This window comes from Neoarius graeffei, chromosome 4 (assembly GCF_027579695.1).
Source record: "Neoarius graeffei isolate fNeoGra1 chromosome 4, fNeoGra1.pri, whole genome shotgun sequence".
Lineage (NCBI taxonomy): Eukaryota > Metazoa > Chordata > Actinopteri > Siluriformes > Ariidae > Neoarius > Neoarius graeffei.
Window position 1 is genome coordinate 16,991,583 of NC_083572.1, and position 18,898 is coordinate 17,010,480.

General features: G+C 40.6%; 1 protein-coding gene across 4 annotated transcripts in view; it reads left to right on the forward strand.

Moving 5' to 3' along the window:
- The window catches only part of LOC132884897 (E3 ubiquitin-protein ligase SMURF2-like), a 210,884-nt gene that overhangs the window by 135,223 nt on the left and 56,763 nt on the right, over positions 1–18,898 (forward strand). For all 4 annotated transcript variants that reach the window (XR_009654501.1, XM_060918944.1, XM_060918942.1 and 1 more), the window contains 4 exons: positions 3,939–4,141; positions 12,918–13,002; positions 15,371–15,529; positions 15,643–15,681. Coding sequence is in view for 3 of the 4 variants with exons in the window: in XM_060918944.1 (XP_060774927.1) it covers positions 3,939–4,141; positions 12,918–13,002; positions 15,371–15,529; positions 15,643–15,681 (486 nt within the window). In the remaining variant the exon portion in view is untranslated. The remainder of the gene's footprint in view (positions 1–3,938; positions 4,142–12,917; positions 13,003–15,370; positions 15,530–15,642; positions 15,682–18,898) is intronic.

The following is an 18,898-nucleotide window of genomic DNA, read 5'->3' on the forward strand; positions in this document are numbered from 1 at the left end:
ACACACAGTCTCCAGCTTTGTCTGACTTTTCACACAAAGATGAGCTCGTCTCTCATCATCTGACCACACACACACAAAATATAGGTGATTTCCTCCACTGTTGCTATGCCAACAAGACAGCAAAACCAAAGAGTTCACACTACATCAACAGTTTTTTGTTGCAAGACTCTTTTCTCACACTCCCAAACCATCGACTTAGCACTGATATGTTTTGAACTACGTTATGTTAAAAAAAAAAAGAAAAAAGTTACAAATCAATCTACATTAAAGTGCGTATCACGGGTAAATTCAGGAGCAAGATCAATGTAATTCTCCTATTTTATATTAAACTTTGGTCAAATATCTGGAACATTCTGCATTCTCTGCAATTTTTTTTACCTTGCGCAATACCAGAAAAATTCAGTTGAAATCAACCCATTTGAGGCGAATTGGTCCACCTCTGAAAAAACTTGGCATTTGGATTTCCCGGCAAACGCTGATTTTCGTGACGTCGCGTGCGGGACGCCTCCCTCTGAATCCTATGTCAGCGCTGGTTTGTTTATGAGAAAACGACCTGGTGGTTTTCAGCAAATTTCTTCAACGTTATCGCGTAATTATTAAAATGGTTAACAGATGTATCGTAGGAGGGTGTAGCAACACCAATCTTGATGGGATTAGTGCTCATCGTTTTCCAAAAGACCGGACAATGAGAGAGAAATGGGAGCGCTTGGTCTACACAGGCTGTGCAGTGAAACCGTGCAAGCTCGCGCAGCCTGCTGGCGCTTCCGCAGGTGACGTCACGAATCTGGCTCCAGACTCCCTTGGGATTTTTCCAGACGCGTTTTGTTATTTTATTTTTTTCTGCTGTAGACAGATGGCCTTGTGCAAAATTACCCTTCTGGATGAGTGTGTAAAGGGACATACAGTGGGGCAAAAAAGCATTTAGTCAGTCACCAATTGTGCAAGTTCTCCCACTTAAAAAGATGAGAGAGGCCTGTAATTTTCATCATATGGTAGGTATACCTCAACTATGAGAGACAAAATGAGAAAAAAAAATCCAGAAAATCACATTGTCTGATTTTTTAAATAATTTATTTGCAAATTATGGTGGAAAGTAAGTATTTGGTCAATAACAAAAAGTTCATCTCAATACTTTGTTATATACCCTTTGTTGGCAATGACAGAGGTCAGACGTTTTCTGTAAGTCTTCACAAGGTTTTCACACACTGTTGCTGGTATTTTGGCCCATTCCTCCATGCAGATCTCCTCTAGAGCAGTGATGTTTTGGGGCTGTTGCTGGGCAACACGGACTTTCAACTCCCTCCAAAGATTTTCTATGGGGTTGAGATCTGGAGACTGGCTAGGCCACTCCAGGACCTTGAAATGCTTCTTACGAAGCCACTCCTTCGTTGCCCGGGTGGTGTGTTTGGGATCATTGTCATGCTGAAAGACCCAGCCGTGTTTCATCTTCAATGCCCTTGCTGATGGAAGGAGGTTTTCACACAAAATCTCATGATACATGGCCCCATTCATTCTTTCCTTTACACGGATCAGTCGTCCTGGTCCCTTTGCAGAAAAACAGCCCCAAAGCATGATGTTTCCACCCCCATGCTTCACAGTAGGTATGGTGTTCTTTGGATGCAACTCAGCGTTCTTTCTCCTCCAAACACGACAAGTTGAGTTTTTACCAAAAAGTTCTATTTTGGTTTCATCTGACCATATGGCATTCTCCCAATCCTCTTCTGGATCATCCAAATGCTCTCTAGCAAACTTCAGACAGGCCTGGACACGTACCGGCTTAAGCAGGAGGACACGTCTGGCACTGCAGGATTTGAGTCCCTGGCGGCGTAGTGTGTTACTGATGGTAGCCTTTGTTGCTTTGGTCCCAGCTCTCTGCAGGTCATTCACTAGGTCCCCCCGTGTGGTTCTGGGATTTTTGCTCACCGTTCTTGTGATCATTTTGACCCCACGGGGTGAGATCTTGCGTGGAGCCCCAGATCGAGGGAGATTATCAGTGGTCTTGTATGTCTTCCATTTTCTAATAATTGCTCCCACAGTTGATTTCTTCACACCAAGCTGCTTACCTATTGCAGATTCAGTCTTCCCAGCCTGGTGCAGGTCTACAATTTTGTTTCTGGTGTCCTTTGACAGCTCTTTGGTCTTGGCCATAGTGGAGTTTGGAGTGTGACTGTTTGAGGTTGTGGACAGGTGTCTTTTATACTGATAATGAGTTCAAACAGGTGCCATTAATACAGGTAACGAGTGGAGGACAGAGGAGCCTCTTAAAGAAGAAGTTACAGGTCTGTGAGAGCCAGAAATCTTGCTTGTTTGTAGGTGACCAAATACTTATTTTACCGAGGAATTTACCAATTAATTCATGAAAAATCCTACAATGTGATTTCCTGGATTCTTTCCCCCCATTCTGTGTCTCATAGTTGAAGTGTACCTATGATGAAAATTACAGGCGCCTCTCATCTTTTTAAGTGGGAGAACTTGCACAATTGGTGGCTGACTAAATACTTTTTTGCCCCACTGTACTTTCATATTTAAAAAAAAAAAAACGAAATTGGTCCAGAATATGCACTTTAAAAGTCACCCAATATAAGAAGAAAATCAGAAATTGGAGTATTTTCTATTGGGATGGTATCAGACATTACACCACCCTGTTATTGATTTATGTTCCTATAACAGGATTAACAAAGTGGTTTATTCTTTTTGTATCACGATTTTCCAGTGATTTACAATTTTGGTTGTAATTAAAGAATGACACGTCATACCTTATCCATTTAATGTAAATTAGTTGTACTTATCAGATTAGATTATTCAGCAGCACTTTCCGTATCAATGACTGACTGTGTTTTATAAGCCGACAGTGACCGGTGGCATTTTGCGCAGGAATGTGTGTTCACTCCACATGACCCTCAGCTACAGATCACGACTGCTGAATACAGTCAGATCACTGGGTGCTAATTGATGCTGTGGTTGTGGTCAGTCTGGGAATGCTGGAAGAATGCATAAGTAGAGATGCTAGACTGAAACACACAAACATATATTTTTTTTCCCCTCATGCAAAAGAGGTAACATTATATTAGGGTAGTCTAAGATCAGAAGGCAGTACATGAACGAGTCAGGAAGTAGAAGACGAGGCTTGGAGATTTACAATACAGAATCAAGAAGACGGGGATTTCTTTATTATGTAGAAACGCACGTTAATACTTGATAACATGGAACAGAAACCGCAGGTTAGGAATAACCAGAATAATCAAGGTCAGACACGGAACAGGTGAACACCTTAGAGTCATGAACCAATGTCGTGGCAGGCACAGAGACAGGACGAGGACGGAAACAAAAGCACAAATGGAGCAATAGAGCAAAGAACAATCGCAAGCAGAGAAGGGGAATTCATGACAGCTGTGCTTGTTGATGCTGGGTTTAAATGCCGTTGTGAAATGGTGGAAATTGGCAGCTATATTTCCATTAACAAGCTGTATATTATGTTCTAAAGGACTTTTTGGGGTTTTTAAAAGCACTGATTTCGATGAGAACATGCATCTATGTTGACTATTAACAATTGCAGGCTTTTCATCCCAGTTTTGTGCTGCCTTGGACCCAGAGTGTCTGTACAAAAGGTTCCCGGTCCTTGGCCAAGCATCATAGTCTGAGGGCGGGGCTTGAGACATTCACATGCATGTTGGGCAAAATGAAGGAGAGACAAATTGCAGCTGTTTTCTGGATGGAGCATGAAAAGTGTATTAAAGATTTTCTTTCAATTAAAATATTTTAAACAGACGTAATTTAGCTCAAAAGTAACACCAGAAGACGGTCTTAAATCATATTAGGAAAAAGTCAGATTTTGTTAAGCACAGATCACATACCGGGGACGGATACGTGGAAAGGAATGGAGGTTAGAGTACTTTTTGCTCACAAACGGTCCCTGTTCATGTTTTCCCCTTCTGCAGGCCCGCCTCGGAGTACGCGAGTGCCGGTCGGCCCCTCAGCTGCCTGTTGGATGAGAACACTCCCATCCTGAGTTCTAATGGAGCCTCCAGCGTCACACAAACCAACTCCAGAGCTGGAGAGAGACGTGTCCGCTCCCAGAGACACAGAAACTACATGAGCAGAACACACTTGCACACACCTGCTGATCTACCTGAGGGATACGGTGCGTAAATCTCATTGGGTTAATACTGTTATTGGAAGGAAGGTTGTTATTGCATCATAACACAAAAGAGCCAATCATGTTTTAATATGCAAATACAGGCCGTGCAAGCTGGGTTATTCAGGAGACGATGGTTGGCACGTGTTGCATTTGAGGCATTTCGAATTTTCTGGGTTTTTTTTTTTGTGAATCCACATCAAAAATTTATCATCTCATCTCCCATCTCATTATCTCTAGCCGCTTTATCCTGTTCTACAGGGTCGCAGGCAAGCTGGAGCCTATCCCAGCTGACTACGGGCGAAAGGCGGGGTACACCCTGGACAAGTCACCAGGTCATTACAGGGCTGACACATAGACACAGGCAACCATTCACACCTACGGTCAATTTAGAGTCACCAGTTAACCTAACCTGCATGTCTTTGGACTGTGGGGGAAACCGGAGCACCCGGAGGAAACCCACACGGACACGGGGAGAACATGCAAACTCCACACAGAAAGGCCCTCGCCGGCCACAGGGCTCGAACCCGGACCTTCTTGCTGTGAGGCGACAGCGCTAACCACTACACCACCGTGCCAGCCCCAAATTTATCATGAAATGTAAAAACATTATGAATTTAAATATTGTAATCAGAAAAAAGTTAACCGTGACCAGCATGTTTTCAGTGAAACATTAGGATTTAAAGGAACAGTCCACCGTACTTCCATAATGAAATATGCTCTTGTCTGAATTGAGACGAGCTGCTCCGTACCTGTCCGAGCTTTGCGCGACCTCCCAGTCAGTCAGACGCAGTCAGACGCGCTGTCACTCCTGTTAGCAATGTAGCTAGGCTCAGCATGGCCAATGGTATTTTTTGGGGCTGTAGTTAGATGCGACCAAACTCTTCCGCGTTTTTCCTGTTTACATAGGTTTATATGACCAGTGATATGAAACAAGTTCAGTTACACAAATTGAAACGTAGCGATTTTCTATGCTATGGAAAGTCCGCACTATAATGACAGGCGTACTAACACCTTCTGCGCGCTTCAGCAGCGCATTGATACGGAGCTCAGATATCAAAGCGCTGCCGAAGCGCGCAGAAGGTGTTAGTACGCCTGTCATTATAGTGCGGACTTTCCATAGCATAGAAAATCGCTACGTTTCAATTTGTGTAACTGAACTTGTTTCATATCACTGGTCATATAAACCTATGTAAACAGGAAAAACGCGGAAGAGTTTGGTCGCATCTAACTACAGCCCCAAAAATACCATTGGCCATACTGAGCCTAGCTACATTGCTAACAGGAGTGACAGCGCGTCTGACTGACTGGGAGGTCGCGCAAAGCTCGGAGAGGTACGGAGCAGCTCGTCTCAATTCAGACAAGAGCATATTTCATTATGGAAGTACGGTGGACTGTTCCTTTAATGTTTAATCCCCAAATGGAGTTTAACCCCCAACTCGGATTTTAGTGGTTTGTTTAATATACGAGGGTACTTCAAAAAAAGTTCTCAGCCTCACCTGGAAACAAGGGGCGTAACTCCCATTTTGGAGCATAACTGTATACTATAAAGCCTTATATCACTGTCTACAAAAACTCAACTGAAAGAAGCAATCAAAGAAAATAGGAGAGGAAAGCTTCGAGCTGGCGTGCTCTTGTTCCAGGACAGTGTGCCCGTCCACGCAGCACAGGTGGCAGTGGCAGAAGCAACCGAATGTGGCTTTGAACTGTTGCCCCATGCACCTTACTCACTCGACCTGGCACCGTCTGACTTCTATCCGTTTCCGAAACTGAAATCCCACTTATGTGGTCGCCATTTTCAGTGATGAAGTCATACGTGCTGTTGAGGAGTATCTGAAGGCTCAAGATGTGACCACCACCTGCGAAGGGATAGTGAAACTTGAACATCAGTGGACCAAGTGCATTGAAGACTACAGTGTCTTGCAAAAGTATTCATCCCCCTTGGTGTTTGTCCTGTTTTGTCGCATTACAAGCTGGAATTAAAATAGATTTTTGGAGGGTTCGTACCATTTGATTTCCACAACATGCCTACCACTTTTAAAGGTGCAAATTGTTTATTGTGACACGAACAATAATTAAAATAAACAGAAATCTAGAGTGGGCGTGGGTATTCACCTCCCCAAGTCAATACTTTGTAGAGCCACCTTTTCCTGCAATTACAGCTGCAAGTCTCTTGGGGTGTCTCTATTAGGTTACCACTAGGATTTGTGCCCATTCCTCAAAGCAAAACTGCTCCAACTCCTTCACGTTAGATGGGTTGCGTTGGTGTACAGCAATCTTCAAGTTATGGCACATATTCTCAATTGGACTGAGGTCTGGGCTTTGACTAGGCCATTCCACGACATTTAAATGTTTCCCTTGAAGCCACTCCAGTGTAGCTTTAGCAGTATGTTTAGGGTCATTTTCCTACTGGGATGTGAACCTTCGTCCCAGTCTCAAACCAACTCACAGGTTTTTCTCCAGAATTGCCCTGTATTTAGTGCCATCCATCTTTCCTTCAGTCCTGATCAGCTTTCTTGTCCCTGCAGATGAAAAACATCCCCACAGCATGATGCTGCCACCACCACGCTTCACTGTAGGAATGGTGTTCTCAGGGTGTTGGGTTTGTGCCACACATGACATTTCCCATGATGGCCAAAAAGATAAAATTTTACTCTCATTTGACCAGAGAATCTTCTTCCACATGCTATTGGGCAAACTCCAAACGTGTTTTCTTTAAGCAATGACTTTTTTTTTTTTTCCTGGCCACTCTTCCATAAAGCCCCACTCTGTGGAGTGTACAGCTTAAAGTGGTCCTACGGACAGATACTCCCATCTCTGCTGTGGATCTTTGCAGCTCCTTGAATATTATCTTTAGTATATTTTGTTGCATCTGAGTTTTGGTGGGTGGCCTTCTCTTGTCAGGTTTGTCGTGGTGGCATATTCTTTCTGTTTTGCTATAACGGATGTAATGGTGTTCCATAGGATATACAATGTTGGGGATTTTTTTTAAAATATATAACCCAACCCTGATCTATACTTCTCCACAACTTTGTCTCTGACCTGTTTGGAGGCTCCTTGGTTTTCTTGTTGCTTGCTTAGTAGTCAGACCCTCCAGGATTTCGCGATGTTGCGATTTGCAACTTCAACGCAAATTCAACCAATCCCCGCGAATTCAGGGCGGTGTTGCAATTATATCCAATCACCGCAACTTTCCCGCAAATTTGACCAATCGTTGGCGTCGTCTTGAGGTGACGTCGACAAACTACCTTCCGCCTTACTTCCGTGTATACGTACAAGAGAAGCAGCATGTGCGCAGTGTTGCCAGATTGGGCAGTTTTAAGTGCATTTTGGCGGGTTTTGAACATATTTTGGGCTGGAAAACATCAGCAGTATCTGGCAACATTGCATGATGTGCGAGTCAGTGTTTCTGTAGGCTTAAATTCAGTTACTGAAAGGGTGTTATGTTTACAGTGAAGGACTGTGTGCTCTTTACATTATTTTTTTTTTTTACTTAATACAAGAAATTAATGGATGCCAACATTTTTGCCAAAATGGTATTTTATTTTCCATTGTTTAGGCAGCTTCAGCATCATACTGTGAGATTCTGTTCAAATTTTTTTTTCTTCTATGAATCCTGAGCCATTTATTTTATTAGTTTATAATTATTGTTTAATTTAGTCTTCAGGAGAGACTGCCTGCACACAGTACTAGTATTAGTTTTTTTTCTTACATGAAAGCTGAGGCATTTATATTATATTTGAAGGTAACTTCCTGTTGTGCTGTGAGGTTCTATGCACTTTAACTTTTGAACCAACAGGTGCATTTGGATAAGTAAAGCCTATTTTTCTGCATTTTTGTAGTCCTGGTAATCTTTTATATTGGTAAAGTTGTTTAGAGGACCATTTCTCAGTGTCTTTTTTTTTTTTTTTTTTAAATCAATAGTTTTTCAGTAATAACTTAAAACCCTTTGGTGACTGACCCCTTGAAAATGGTTCCTCCAGGAACGATGACGTTTCAGTTGTCAAGACAACGGAAAAACTAAAATACAAAAACAGAAAGATGCGTCACAATGCTCTTGTGCACAAAACAAAATGCTCTTGTATTTTAGTTTTTCCGTTGTCTTGACAACTGAAACGTCATCGTTCCTGGAGGAACCATTTTCAAGGGGTCAGTCACCAAAGGGTTAATATTTAACATATCACTCGATTTTAATCACAAAAAGAGAAAATCGCAACAATTTCTCGCAACTTTCACTTCCTCCCGCAATGTATTCGCAACAAAAACCTAAAAAACGCCGCAACTTTCATCGCAATTTTTTGGAAAACCCCCCGCAACATCAGACATTTTAGCCCGCAACAATCACAAAAAAGGCCCGCGAAATCCTGGGGGGACTGAGTAGTGTAGCAGAGTCCGGGTCCTTCCAGAACAGGTTAATTTATACAGACATCATGTGACCTTTTGATTGCACACAGGTGGATCTTAATCGACTAATTATGTGACTTATGAAGTGAATTGGTTGGATCAGCTCTTATTTAGGGGTTTCATACGAAAGGGGGTGAATACCTACACACACTCCAGGTTTCCGTTTGTTCATCTTGATTGTTTTTACCGTGACGGACAATAATTTGCACCTTTTAAAGTGGTAGGCATGTTGTGTAAATCAAATGGTGCGAACCCTCCAAAAATCTATTTTAATTCCAGCTTGTAATGCAACAAAACAGGACGAACACTAAGGAGAATGAATACTTTTGCAAGACACTGTATGTAGAAAAACAACGCAAGAACAATCTGTGATGTTTTCGGGGTGAGGCCGAGACCTTTTTGAAGTACCCTCGTATATTTTCTTCTTCCATTGACATTCTGTACCTTTTTCTTACATCACTGGTGATTAAACTCCAATCGAACAAACTGCAGCTGTTCTCTTTTGACAAGCTTCATACAAAGGATTTACATGTCTGCTAGTAACAATGCACTGCCTGTGTTCATTTCATACATCAGGCCTTCCACCGTATACAGCTCTCCGACACAAGCAAATCTCTGTTTCATGCATGTCCATGCCAGGGAAATGGTGTCTTGTTCGTATAGAGTACTGACAGACGTCTGTACCCTTATAAGGCAGCAGCGTCTCAGACGGTTCCTTTATTGCTTCCATGTGTGTAAGTTCAGAGCACAGGTTCTTCAGCGTGAGCCGAGCTTAAAAAAAAAAAAAAAACTAGTCCATCTCCATGCTGTTGCAAGGTACACGTGAGGTGTGAAATGTTTTAGCACTTCAAGATGTTTGCTAATGTTTTGTAGATCTGTAGAATGTTCTGGGGGGAACTGGCAGCCACTGGAACACCGAAGAGAGATGACTGACCTGGTCATGCTGTACAAGATAAGGAATGGGTCTACAGAAACTGAACTTAAACAGTATCTTCTTCTAGTCTGGTTAACACCAGACCATATCACAAGTGAAATATGGTCTGGAATCCGCCTATTGAATTTCTCGTAGGGGAGGTGTGGTTTACGATTGTCAACGGCCGTTTATTGGACGTTGCGAATGTCTATCATTTGGCGTATACGTAGCCCATGGCCAATCATGGCAGTTGTACCCGGCGACGTAGTTAGAGCGAAGAAAGACCGAAACGCCAAACGCTGTTCTTTTTTTAAAACAAACTTTCGCTCTAAACTATTCAGAACAGTGTCTAAAGCTTGATCGAAAGTTTGGTTCGTATCGCTCGCCGCCATGTTAAATGTGATCCGTAAACAGTCCCAAATAAACTACAAGCTTCCGTTTGTCGAGTAGTACGCGTCACCGTCTTTCCACCCCTCCCCACTCTCTGATTGGCTCCCTAACTCAGGCGAGCCTTTAGACCATAGTTTCCATGCTGTCTTTTCAGATCGGAACGATTGTGCAAAGCAGCATGGGATTTCCCAGGCTAATCTTCTTCCAGTCACGTCAATCTACAAGACGCGTAACTTTGACAAGAACAACCTCGTCCAACTTACAGCACGCCATAAGCAGACTTACTATAGGGCTTCATACCGTATCTGCCTAGAACTATGGAACAGCCTACCAACTGAGCTGAAAACCATGCCAATGTCCTTGGCGAAATTCAAAAAACTAATTTCTGACCACGCTCACCAGAGATCATCATCTTATCAGCCACCTCAGTGACTCATTACGGTATATAATGAATTAGTCGAGTATTTTTGATAAGATATTTAATGTTATAACTTTTAGACCTATTTCAGATTTTTTAACGCAAAACGGTTTTAAAAAGTCTAATGTCCTTGGCGAAATTCAAAAAACTAATTTCTGAATACTATCACCAGATATCAGCCACCTAAGTTACTCATTATATAATGAATAAGTCCAGTATTCTTTGATAAAATATTTAATGTTATAACTTTTAGACCATTTCACTACTCTTGCTATTTCATATTGATTTTAACATAACGTAAAATAGTTCTAAGAAGTTTTTTCCTGTATTTATCAATGTTATTACAATAGGGGAAGGTTGTCAATTGGGACGCAAGTCCTGTATCCTCCTCCCGTCACGCTTTTATCATACAACCCCAATTCCAAAAAAGTTGGGACAAAGTACAAATTGTAAATAAAAACGGAATGCAATGATGTGGAAGTTTCAAAATTCCATATTTTATTCAGAATAGAACATAGATGACGCATCAAATGTTTAAACTGAGAAAATGTATCATTTAAAGAGAAAAATTAGGTGATTTTAAATTTCATGACAACAACACATCTCAAAGTTGGGACAAGGCCATGTTTCCCACTGTGAGACATCCCCTTTTCTCTTTACAACAGTCTGTAAACGTCTGGGGACTGAGGAGACAAGTTGCTCAAGTTTAGGGATAGGAATGTTAACCCATTCTTGTCTAATGTAGGATTCTAGTTGCTCAACTGTCTTAGGTCTTTTTTGTCGTATCTTCCGTTTTATGATGCGCCAAATGTTTTCTATGGGTGAAAGATCTGGACTGCAGGCTGGCCAGTTCAGTACCCGGACCCTTCTTCTACGCAGCCATGATGCTGTAATTGATGCAGTATGTGGTTTGGCATTGTCATGTTGGAAAATGCAAGGTCTTCCCTGAAAGAGACGTCGTCTGGATGGGAGCATATGTTGCTCTAGAACCTGGATATACCTTTCAGCATTGATGGGGTCTTTCCAGATGTGTAAGCTGCCCATGCCACACGCACTAATGCAGCCCCATACCATCAGAGATGCAGGCTTCTGAACTGAGCGCTGATAACAACTCGGGTCGTCCTTCTCCTCTTTAGTCCGAATGACACGGCATCCCTGATTTCCATAAAGAACTTCAAATTTTGATTCGTCTGACCACAGAACAGTTTTCCACTTTGCCACAGTCCATTTTAAATGAGCCTTGGCCCAGAGAAGACGTCTGCGCTTCTGGATCGTGTTTAGATATGGCTTCTTCTTTGAACTATAGAGTTTTAGCTGGCAACGGCGGATGGCACGGTGAATTGTGTTCACAGATAATGTTCTCTGGAAATATTCCTGAGCCCATTTTGTGATTTCCAATACAGAAGCATGCCTGTATGTGATGCAGTGCCGTCTAAGGGCCCGAAGATCACGGGCACCTGGTATGGTTTTCCGGCCTTGACCCTTACGCACAGAGATTCTTCCAGATTCTCTGAATCTTTTGATGATATTATGCACTGTAGATGATGATATGTTCAAACTCTTTGCAATTTTACACTGTCGAACTCCTTTCTGATATTGCGCCACTATTTGTCGGTGCAGAATTAGGGGGATCGGTGATCCTCTTCCCATCTTTACTTCCGAGAGCTGCTGCCACTCCAAGATGCTCTTTTTATACCCAGTCATGTTAATGACCTATTGAGTTGCAATTTGGTCCTCCAGCTGTTCCTTTTTTGTACCTTTAACTTTTCCAGCCTCTTATTGCCCCTGTCCCAACTTTTTTGAGATGTGTTGCTGTCATGAAATTTCAAATGAGCCAATATTTGGCATGAAATTTCAAAATGTCTCACTTTCGACATTTGATATGTTGTCTATGGTCTACTGTGAATACAATATCAGTTTTTGAGATTTGTAAATTATTGCATTCCGTTTTTATTTACAATTTGTACTTTGTCCCAACTTTTTTGGAATCGGGGTTGTAAATAACCCTGATTTTTTTTTTCTTGTCTCTATATAAGTATATTTAGCTCACTTAATATATTATATATTATTGTACCTTAAGTTGTAAATAGTGACAAACTAAACTGTTGGAAGCTTTTCAAATAATATAATAAAGAAAATGTACAAATTATCCATAAGCTTATTATTATGTGATGGAAAACAATACAAAGATGATCTGATTTGGCTTTCCGTACTCACGTGCATGTGCGCACACTTTTTAGAATGCTAAGCTTTTTGAAGCAAAATATGTTCACTGGATTTAAAAAAAAAAAGTTCACGGAACGCCGACTTTAAAAATTACTCGCGTTTTACGTGAAGCACTTGGAGACACAAGTTTTTGCCTTCGAGTCTGTGGTTGGCCATCTGCCATGTCAGTCAAAGTGCCCCTTATTGTGAAAGTAGGCATGTCTTTGTTGTGTTTATGAACTAAATGTTTCAGACTGTGTGTGTCTAAAGGTCTGAGTTGCAAGATGAGCACTTAACAGCTAAACTTATCCTTCGGCATTAGCTAGTTTATACAGGACATCTGTATTTCCCTGTTGATATGGAAGAATGTGCGCTTCATTCCAAAATCACATTACACCACTCAACAAAGTATGCACCTTAAGCAGTGTGTTTCTCCTTTTCTCCCTTTGCAGAGCAGAGAACCACACAACAAGGCCAGGTCTACTTCCTCCACACACAGACCGGGGTGAGCACATGGCATGACCCGCGTGTGCCCAGGTAACGCTCCAGTCATAATGCGTGATCACATATTCACAACACTTCAGCGTGCGTCCAACCCAAAGTGCTCGCTTGCCGTTACACCCGAGGTTTCCTCGTAGGGCATGGCAGGTATGAATTTAATATTTGAATAGTTAAGAGGCTTTTACACTGCCTGCTGTATACTCGGTGAGAACTGACTAACTGGGAGAGCAAGCACAAAGTGTTTTGTGTATGAGGAACGAAAAAAGTGATCGATTTACCACTTTACAGCAAAATGACTCGTCATTTAGATTTGAAACTAAAACGCACAGAATTAATTTTATGTCATCATAACTCAAAAGCGTACTAAATAATATGTGAGAAACCGTGACACCAGCTATTACTTTATATAATGGAGTACACGTTGACTTAGAACGATAGTCTGCAGTTCAGGTCGTGCTCTGTGTGTGTGTTTGTTGCCCTGCATTGTGATTGGTCGCAATCAGTGAGTGCTTTTGATTTTCTGAGGTACGGATTTGCCATTTTCTCAGTGACTGCGTTTACATGCACGTCCAAATCGACCTACTGTTGGTAATCGAGCAAAGGGTCCCAGCAGGGGTGCCAGAGAAATCCAATCCTACATGCACAAGTGAAATCGGGCTATTGTGCAAGGTGCATTGTGCACCCGAGCCACACGTGGCGCTACACGCCCCATCGTGTTGGTACACTTCCGGTTGTCGTCATGAAGAAGAGCTATAGTGTTGCCAGATACTGCTGACGTTTCCAGCTCAAAACATGTTCAAATCCGCTAAAATGCACTTAAAACCCCCAATCTGGCAACACTAGTTCCGTGTTCAAGCTGTTAGGCTTGCTCTAACAGACTATGGCTACAAACTGTCCGGCGCAGACCACTGTTTTGTAAGACAACTTATTTTGCACAATAATATTTTTCTAAAGTCCATTTTTTGCTTACAAAAAAATATTTTTTTTTTGCTTACAATTTAACTTATGTCTTAATAAACACACAAAAAGTTCAATTGTTTTGTTTTTATTGACATTCTTCAGATGTTGGACATACACACACATATATATATATATATATATATATATATATATATATATATATATATATACACACAAATACAATGACTTGTTTATGTACACAATTCACAGCTATGCAACAGCTGTACAGATGTATTTGGTGATACAGTAAGTGAGCTAAATTTTAACAGTGCAAACAATGCCACAAAAAGAAAAGATTCATGCCGTTGTCATGATTCATTGTCATGCCGACCGAGGCTGTTGTGTTTCCCGCTTGTGGACTCGTCACTTCCGGAAGTAGCTTGACAACTAGCTCGATAGGGTTTACATGCATAAATTAGCTCGGCAGAAATCGCATAATCTAGGTCGTGTAGCTCGATTCCGAGAAATCAAGTTCGGTTCAATTTCAGCCGAATTAAGGTGTATACATGGCATTTTGAACTTCGATTTCAGTCGAGCAACGGCAGAAATTCGATTCTCTCTATGTGCATGTAAACGTAGTGAGTGTTGCTGCAACGCCATAGTTTTGTTCAAAATAGAAGCCATATTTTAATAATTTCAACAAAACACAACTGCAAATGGTCGGTTTTGCGACTTAAAACTGGTTGTTGTTTTTTTTTCCTCTCGCAATACTTCTTACAGAGCACTTTTTTTTTCTCCTCTCCCCCTCCTTAAAATCTTTTTTTTTTTTTTAAGAAAGGTAGTGTTTCTATTTGCTCTTCATATCATGTGACATACAGTACCAGTACTGTTTTTATATCAGCCTAGTCAAAAATATTGTAAGGTCACATGTTAGCCCGGCTTCAGTTAAAAATAATCAGCGTTCTGGCTGATCGATTGATTGATTTATTCCGAACAGTAAAGAAGATATAAAAATTAAAAACTGCAATCATCAAAACATCATCATAAACAAACAGAATAGCGTAGCCACAAGGTAGTAACATAATAATGTTCGGAAAGGATTAGGAAGACGTAAATAACTTGTCAAACCCTAACCCTCTATACCACCGCTAATCAAACGTCACTTTCTGCCATAATAAACTATATATACAAAAGCAACAAACAAAAAAAAAAGAAAACATACCAAGACATACCAACATGGTATAATATCGATCAAATCATATATACAGATACTTATGCATATATACACACATACAATACAATATACATACATGCATACAACACCAATGCTTTGTGATCTTTTATAATCAATAGAAAATAAATTCTGACATTTTATATCTATTAGGTTTAATAACAGTGGTGATGAATTGTGTAGCGGACATTTCTTCATGTCTAACAGACTGTACAGCTGATGAAGGTGAGGCCAGTCATTTATGGCTCATGCTACGTGTGTGTTTGTGTGTAGGGATCTCAGCAATGTGAACTGTGAGGAGCTCGGGCCACTCCCACCAGGCTGGGAGATTCGAAACACAGCCACCGGCCGAGTGTACTTTGTGGACCACAATAATAGAACCACACAGTTCACAGACCCACGTCTGTCGGCCAACCTGCACCGAGTCCTCAAGTGAGAACTACAATCATTCCTTTCGATTTCTGCTTCTGTGGATATGTACTGTTCTGTTCTGTTGATGACCATCTCTCTCTCTCTCTTCTCCCCCCCCCCTTCCCCCCCAACAGTCCAAATGGATCTCGTGGTGTGGAGAATCCAAACCTCAGGTACTTAAACATGAATGCAACCCCTTATTAATAGATTACCCTATACAGCATTATTCCGGTAGAATAGATTAGAATAGAGCTTTCTTATGGTAGAATAAATTAGAATAGAATAGAGCGTTATTCCAGTAGAAGAAATTAGAATCGAGTGTTATTATGGTAGAATAGATTGGGATTGAGCTTTATTCCATTAGAATAGAGCTTTATTCCAGTAGAATAGATTAGAATAGAGCGTTATTATGGTAGAATAGATTGGGATAGAGCTTTATTATGGTGGGATAGAGCTTTATTATGGTAGAATAGAGCATTATTCCAGTAGAATAGATTAGAATAAAGTGTTATGGTAGAATAGATTGGGATTGAGCTTTATTCCGATAGAATAGAGCTTTATTATGGTAGAATAGAGCTTTATTCCAGTAGAATAGATTAGAATAGAGCTTTATTATGGTAGAATAAATTACAATAGAGCGTTATTATGGTAGAATAGGTTGGGATTGAGCTTTATTTCAGTAGAATAGATTAGAATAGAGCTTTATTATGGTCAAGCAGAGCATTATTCCATTAGAATAGAGCTTTATTCCGGTAGAATAGATTGGGATCGAGCTTTATTATAGTAGAATAGACCTTTATTCCGATAGAATAGATTAGAATAGAGCTTTATTCCGGTAGAATAGATTAGAATAGAGCTTTATTCCGGTAGAATAGATTGGGATCGAGCTCTATTATAGTAGAATAGAGCTTTATTCCGATAGAATAGATTAGAATAGAGCTTTATTCCGATAGAATAGATTAGAATAGAGCTTTATTCCAGTAGAATAGATTAGAATAAAGCTTTATTCTGGTAGAGTAGATTAGAATAGAGCTTTATTATGGTGGAACAGAGTATTATTCGGATGGAACAGATTAGAATAGAGCTTTATTATGGTAGAATAAATTACAATAGAGCGTTATTATGGTAGAATAGGTTGGGATAGAGCTTTATTTCAGTAGAATAGATTAGAATAGAGCTTTATTATGGTCAAACAGAGCATTATTCCATTATAATAGATCTTTATTCCGGTAGAATAGATTGGGATCGAGCTTTATTATAGTAGAACAGAGCTTTATTCCAATAGAATAGATTGGAATAGAGCTTTATTCCGATAGAATAGAGCTTTATTCTGGTAGAGTAGATTAGAATAGAGCTTTATTATGGTAGAATAGATTGGAATTGAGCTTTATTATGGTGGAACAGATTAGAATAGAGCTTTATTATGGAAGATTTGGATTGAGCTTTATTATGGGAGAACATTTGAATTGAGTAGAACAGAACTTTATTACAGTAAAACAGAATTAATGGAATAGAACTTAGCTTTATTGCTGTACAATAAAATACAACTGAATTGAGTAGAATAGAACTGAGTTTTATTATCATAGTTTTATTATTGTGTTTACTAAATTATTTGATATGTCCATCACATCAGTGTCCTGTTCCAGTTCAGACAAGGGGCCGCTTTAAACGCATCTTTAATACCTCAGATTATTGATCACAGTAGACTAGATTAGTTTACGCTATATTTAGGTGGGGTTTACATTAGACCGTCTCAGCGGATCATCAGATTAACGTTTTTAAAACGATTCGCGTGCACACAGCAACACCAATACACGATTCGCCTGCACACAGCAACGCCAATACACAGATACGCTCGGCTCCGCAGGCATCCTGCGCTCCAAATCACTCCGCCCTGAACAGCGAGTGCCCTCTGGAGGGTGCGCACTCCGGCCCTGCGCAGCTCACAAAGCGCACGAGCAGTGATTTGGGACTGAGCCGCTGTGCGCAAGTCACTTACCACTTGCAAGTGGAAGGATGGCAAGCCTAAAGACAATCATAACTACACAATGGGCAGTATTTGCATCAGTATTTGCAGTATTTTCATACTTTTATACTCTTTAATGAAAGGTGATACAAGGCGGAAGTCCGCGCCGTTTTTCAGCAGTCGCGTCACATGACCAACGCCAGCGAATCAGGTAGGTGGATGTCAGTGACGTTGTCCAATGACGACGCCAGCTAGAGCTCAGCACAGCGTATCCGCATATTCTCAATGTTTACACAGCACCAGACCAGACACGATCTGGATTGAATACGTGGGCCCTGACGGATTCCCGTTTCCCGGCGTTTCCAGGCGTTTTAATGTAAACGGACAGTGCATCCGCGAAGAAAACGAGACAGATACGGTCTAATGTAAACTTGGCCTTAATGTGCTGGAGTACGTGCCTGCTACTTTACATCAGTGGACTGCTAGAATTCAGTAAAGTCGTGACTGCACAGATCTGAGCTTCTCTGTACCAATAATGCCTGAGCACAGCACCTTTTTATCGCTCGTGTATTTTTACACAGAAACATTTATCAAATGAGTTTCCTTTTGCAGTGCGAGTTTCTTTCGCCTTTCTGTGACCTCCATACAAAACTAATCGAAAGTGCCGTACAATACTGAATCGAATCGTGTTGCATCCTTACAGTTCCAACTCTTATAGAATTGAATCGTCAACGTCCTTCAATGTATATTTCAGTGGCGAACCGTGAGCACTACAGCTGGGCCTTCACCTCAGCCCTCATATTGATGAGAAAATAAATAATCGCGGCAAAGGCACAGAGGATGATTTGAAAGCGTTAAGTAACTGATCGTTTAATTAACGACGACAAGGATGTAAACAAACAGACCATAACATCACAACTTCCCCAACAGGAAACATTGCATAAAACTCGTGACCTTAAAAAATATATATATATATATATATATATATATATATATATATATATATATATATATATATATGCTAACAGCACTATTAAATAACAGCGTACAAAAAAACAAACACAATCTTCAAACTGTAATGCAATTTCAAATGAATAATTCTTAAAGTTGGCAATAAAAAGACATATATTTTAAACTGACATGAAGTACAAATAGCCTACATTTCCATTTCGGGAGGCGCATCAAATAAAAGTCTTTTTATAGTTCCCGCTACACCCCCTTAATTTTACAGTGATTAAAATGGGAGAATGAAAATAATAATGATCACCATCATCATGAAATCATGAATATCATCGTGAATAATAATGTTGAAAATAATAATAATTTATCTACTGAAAGGGCAATTTTACACTATGTACAAACTGAATGCCCACTTGGAATTTCCAAACACTTGAAACACCAAAAGGTGGCTTATAAAATCCTAC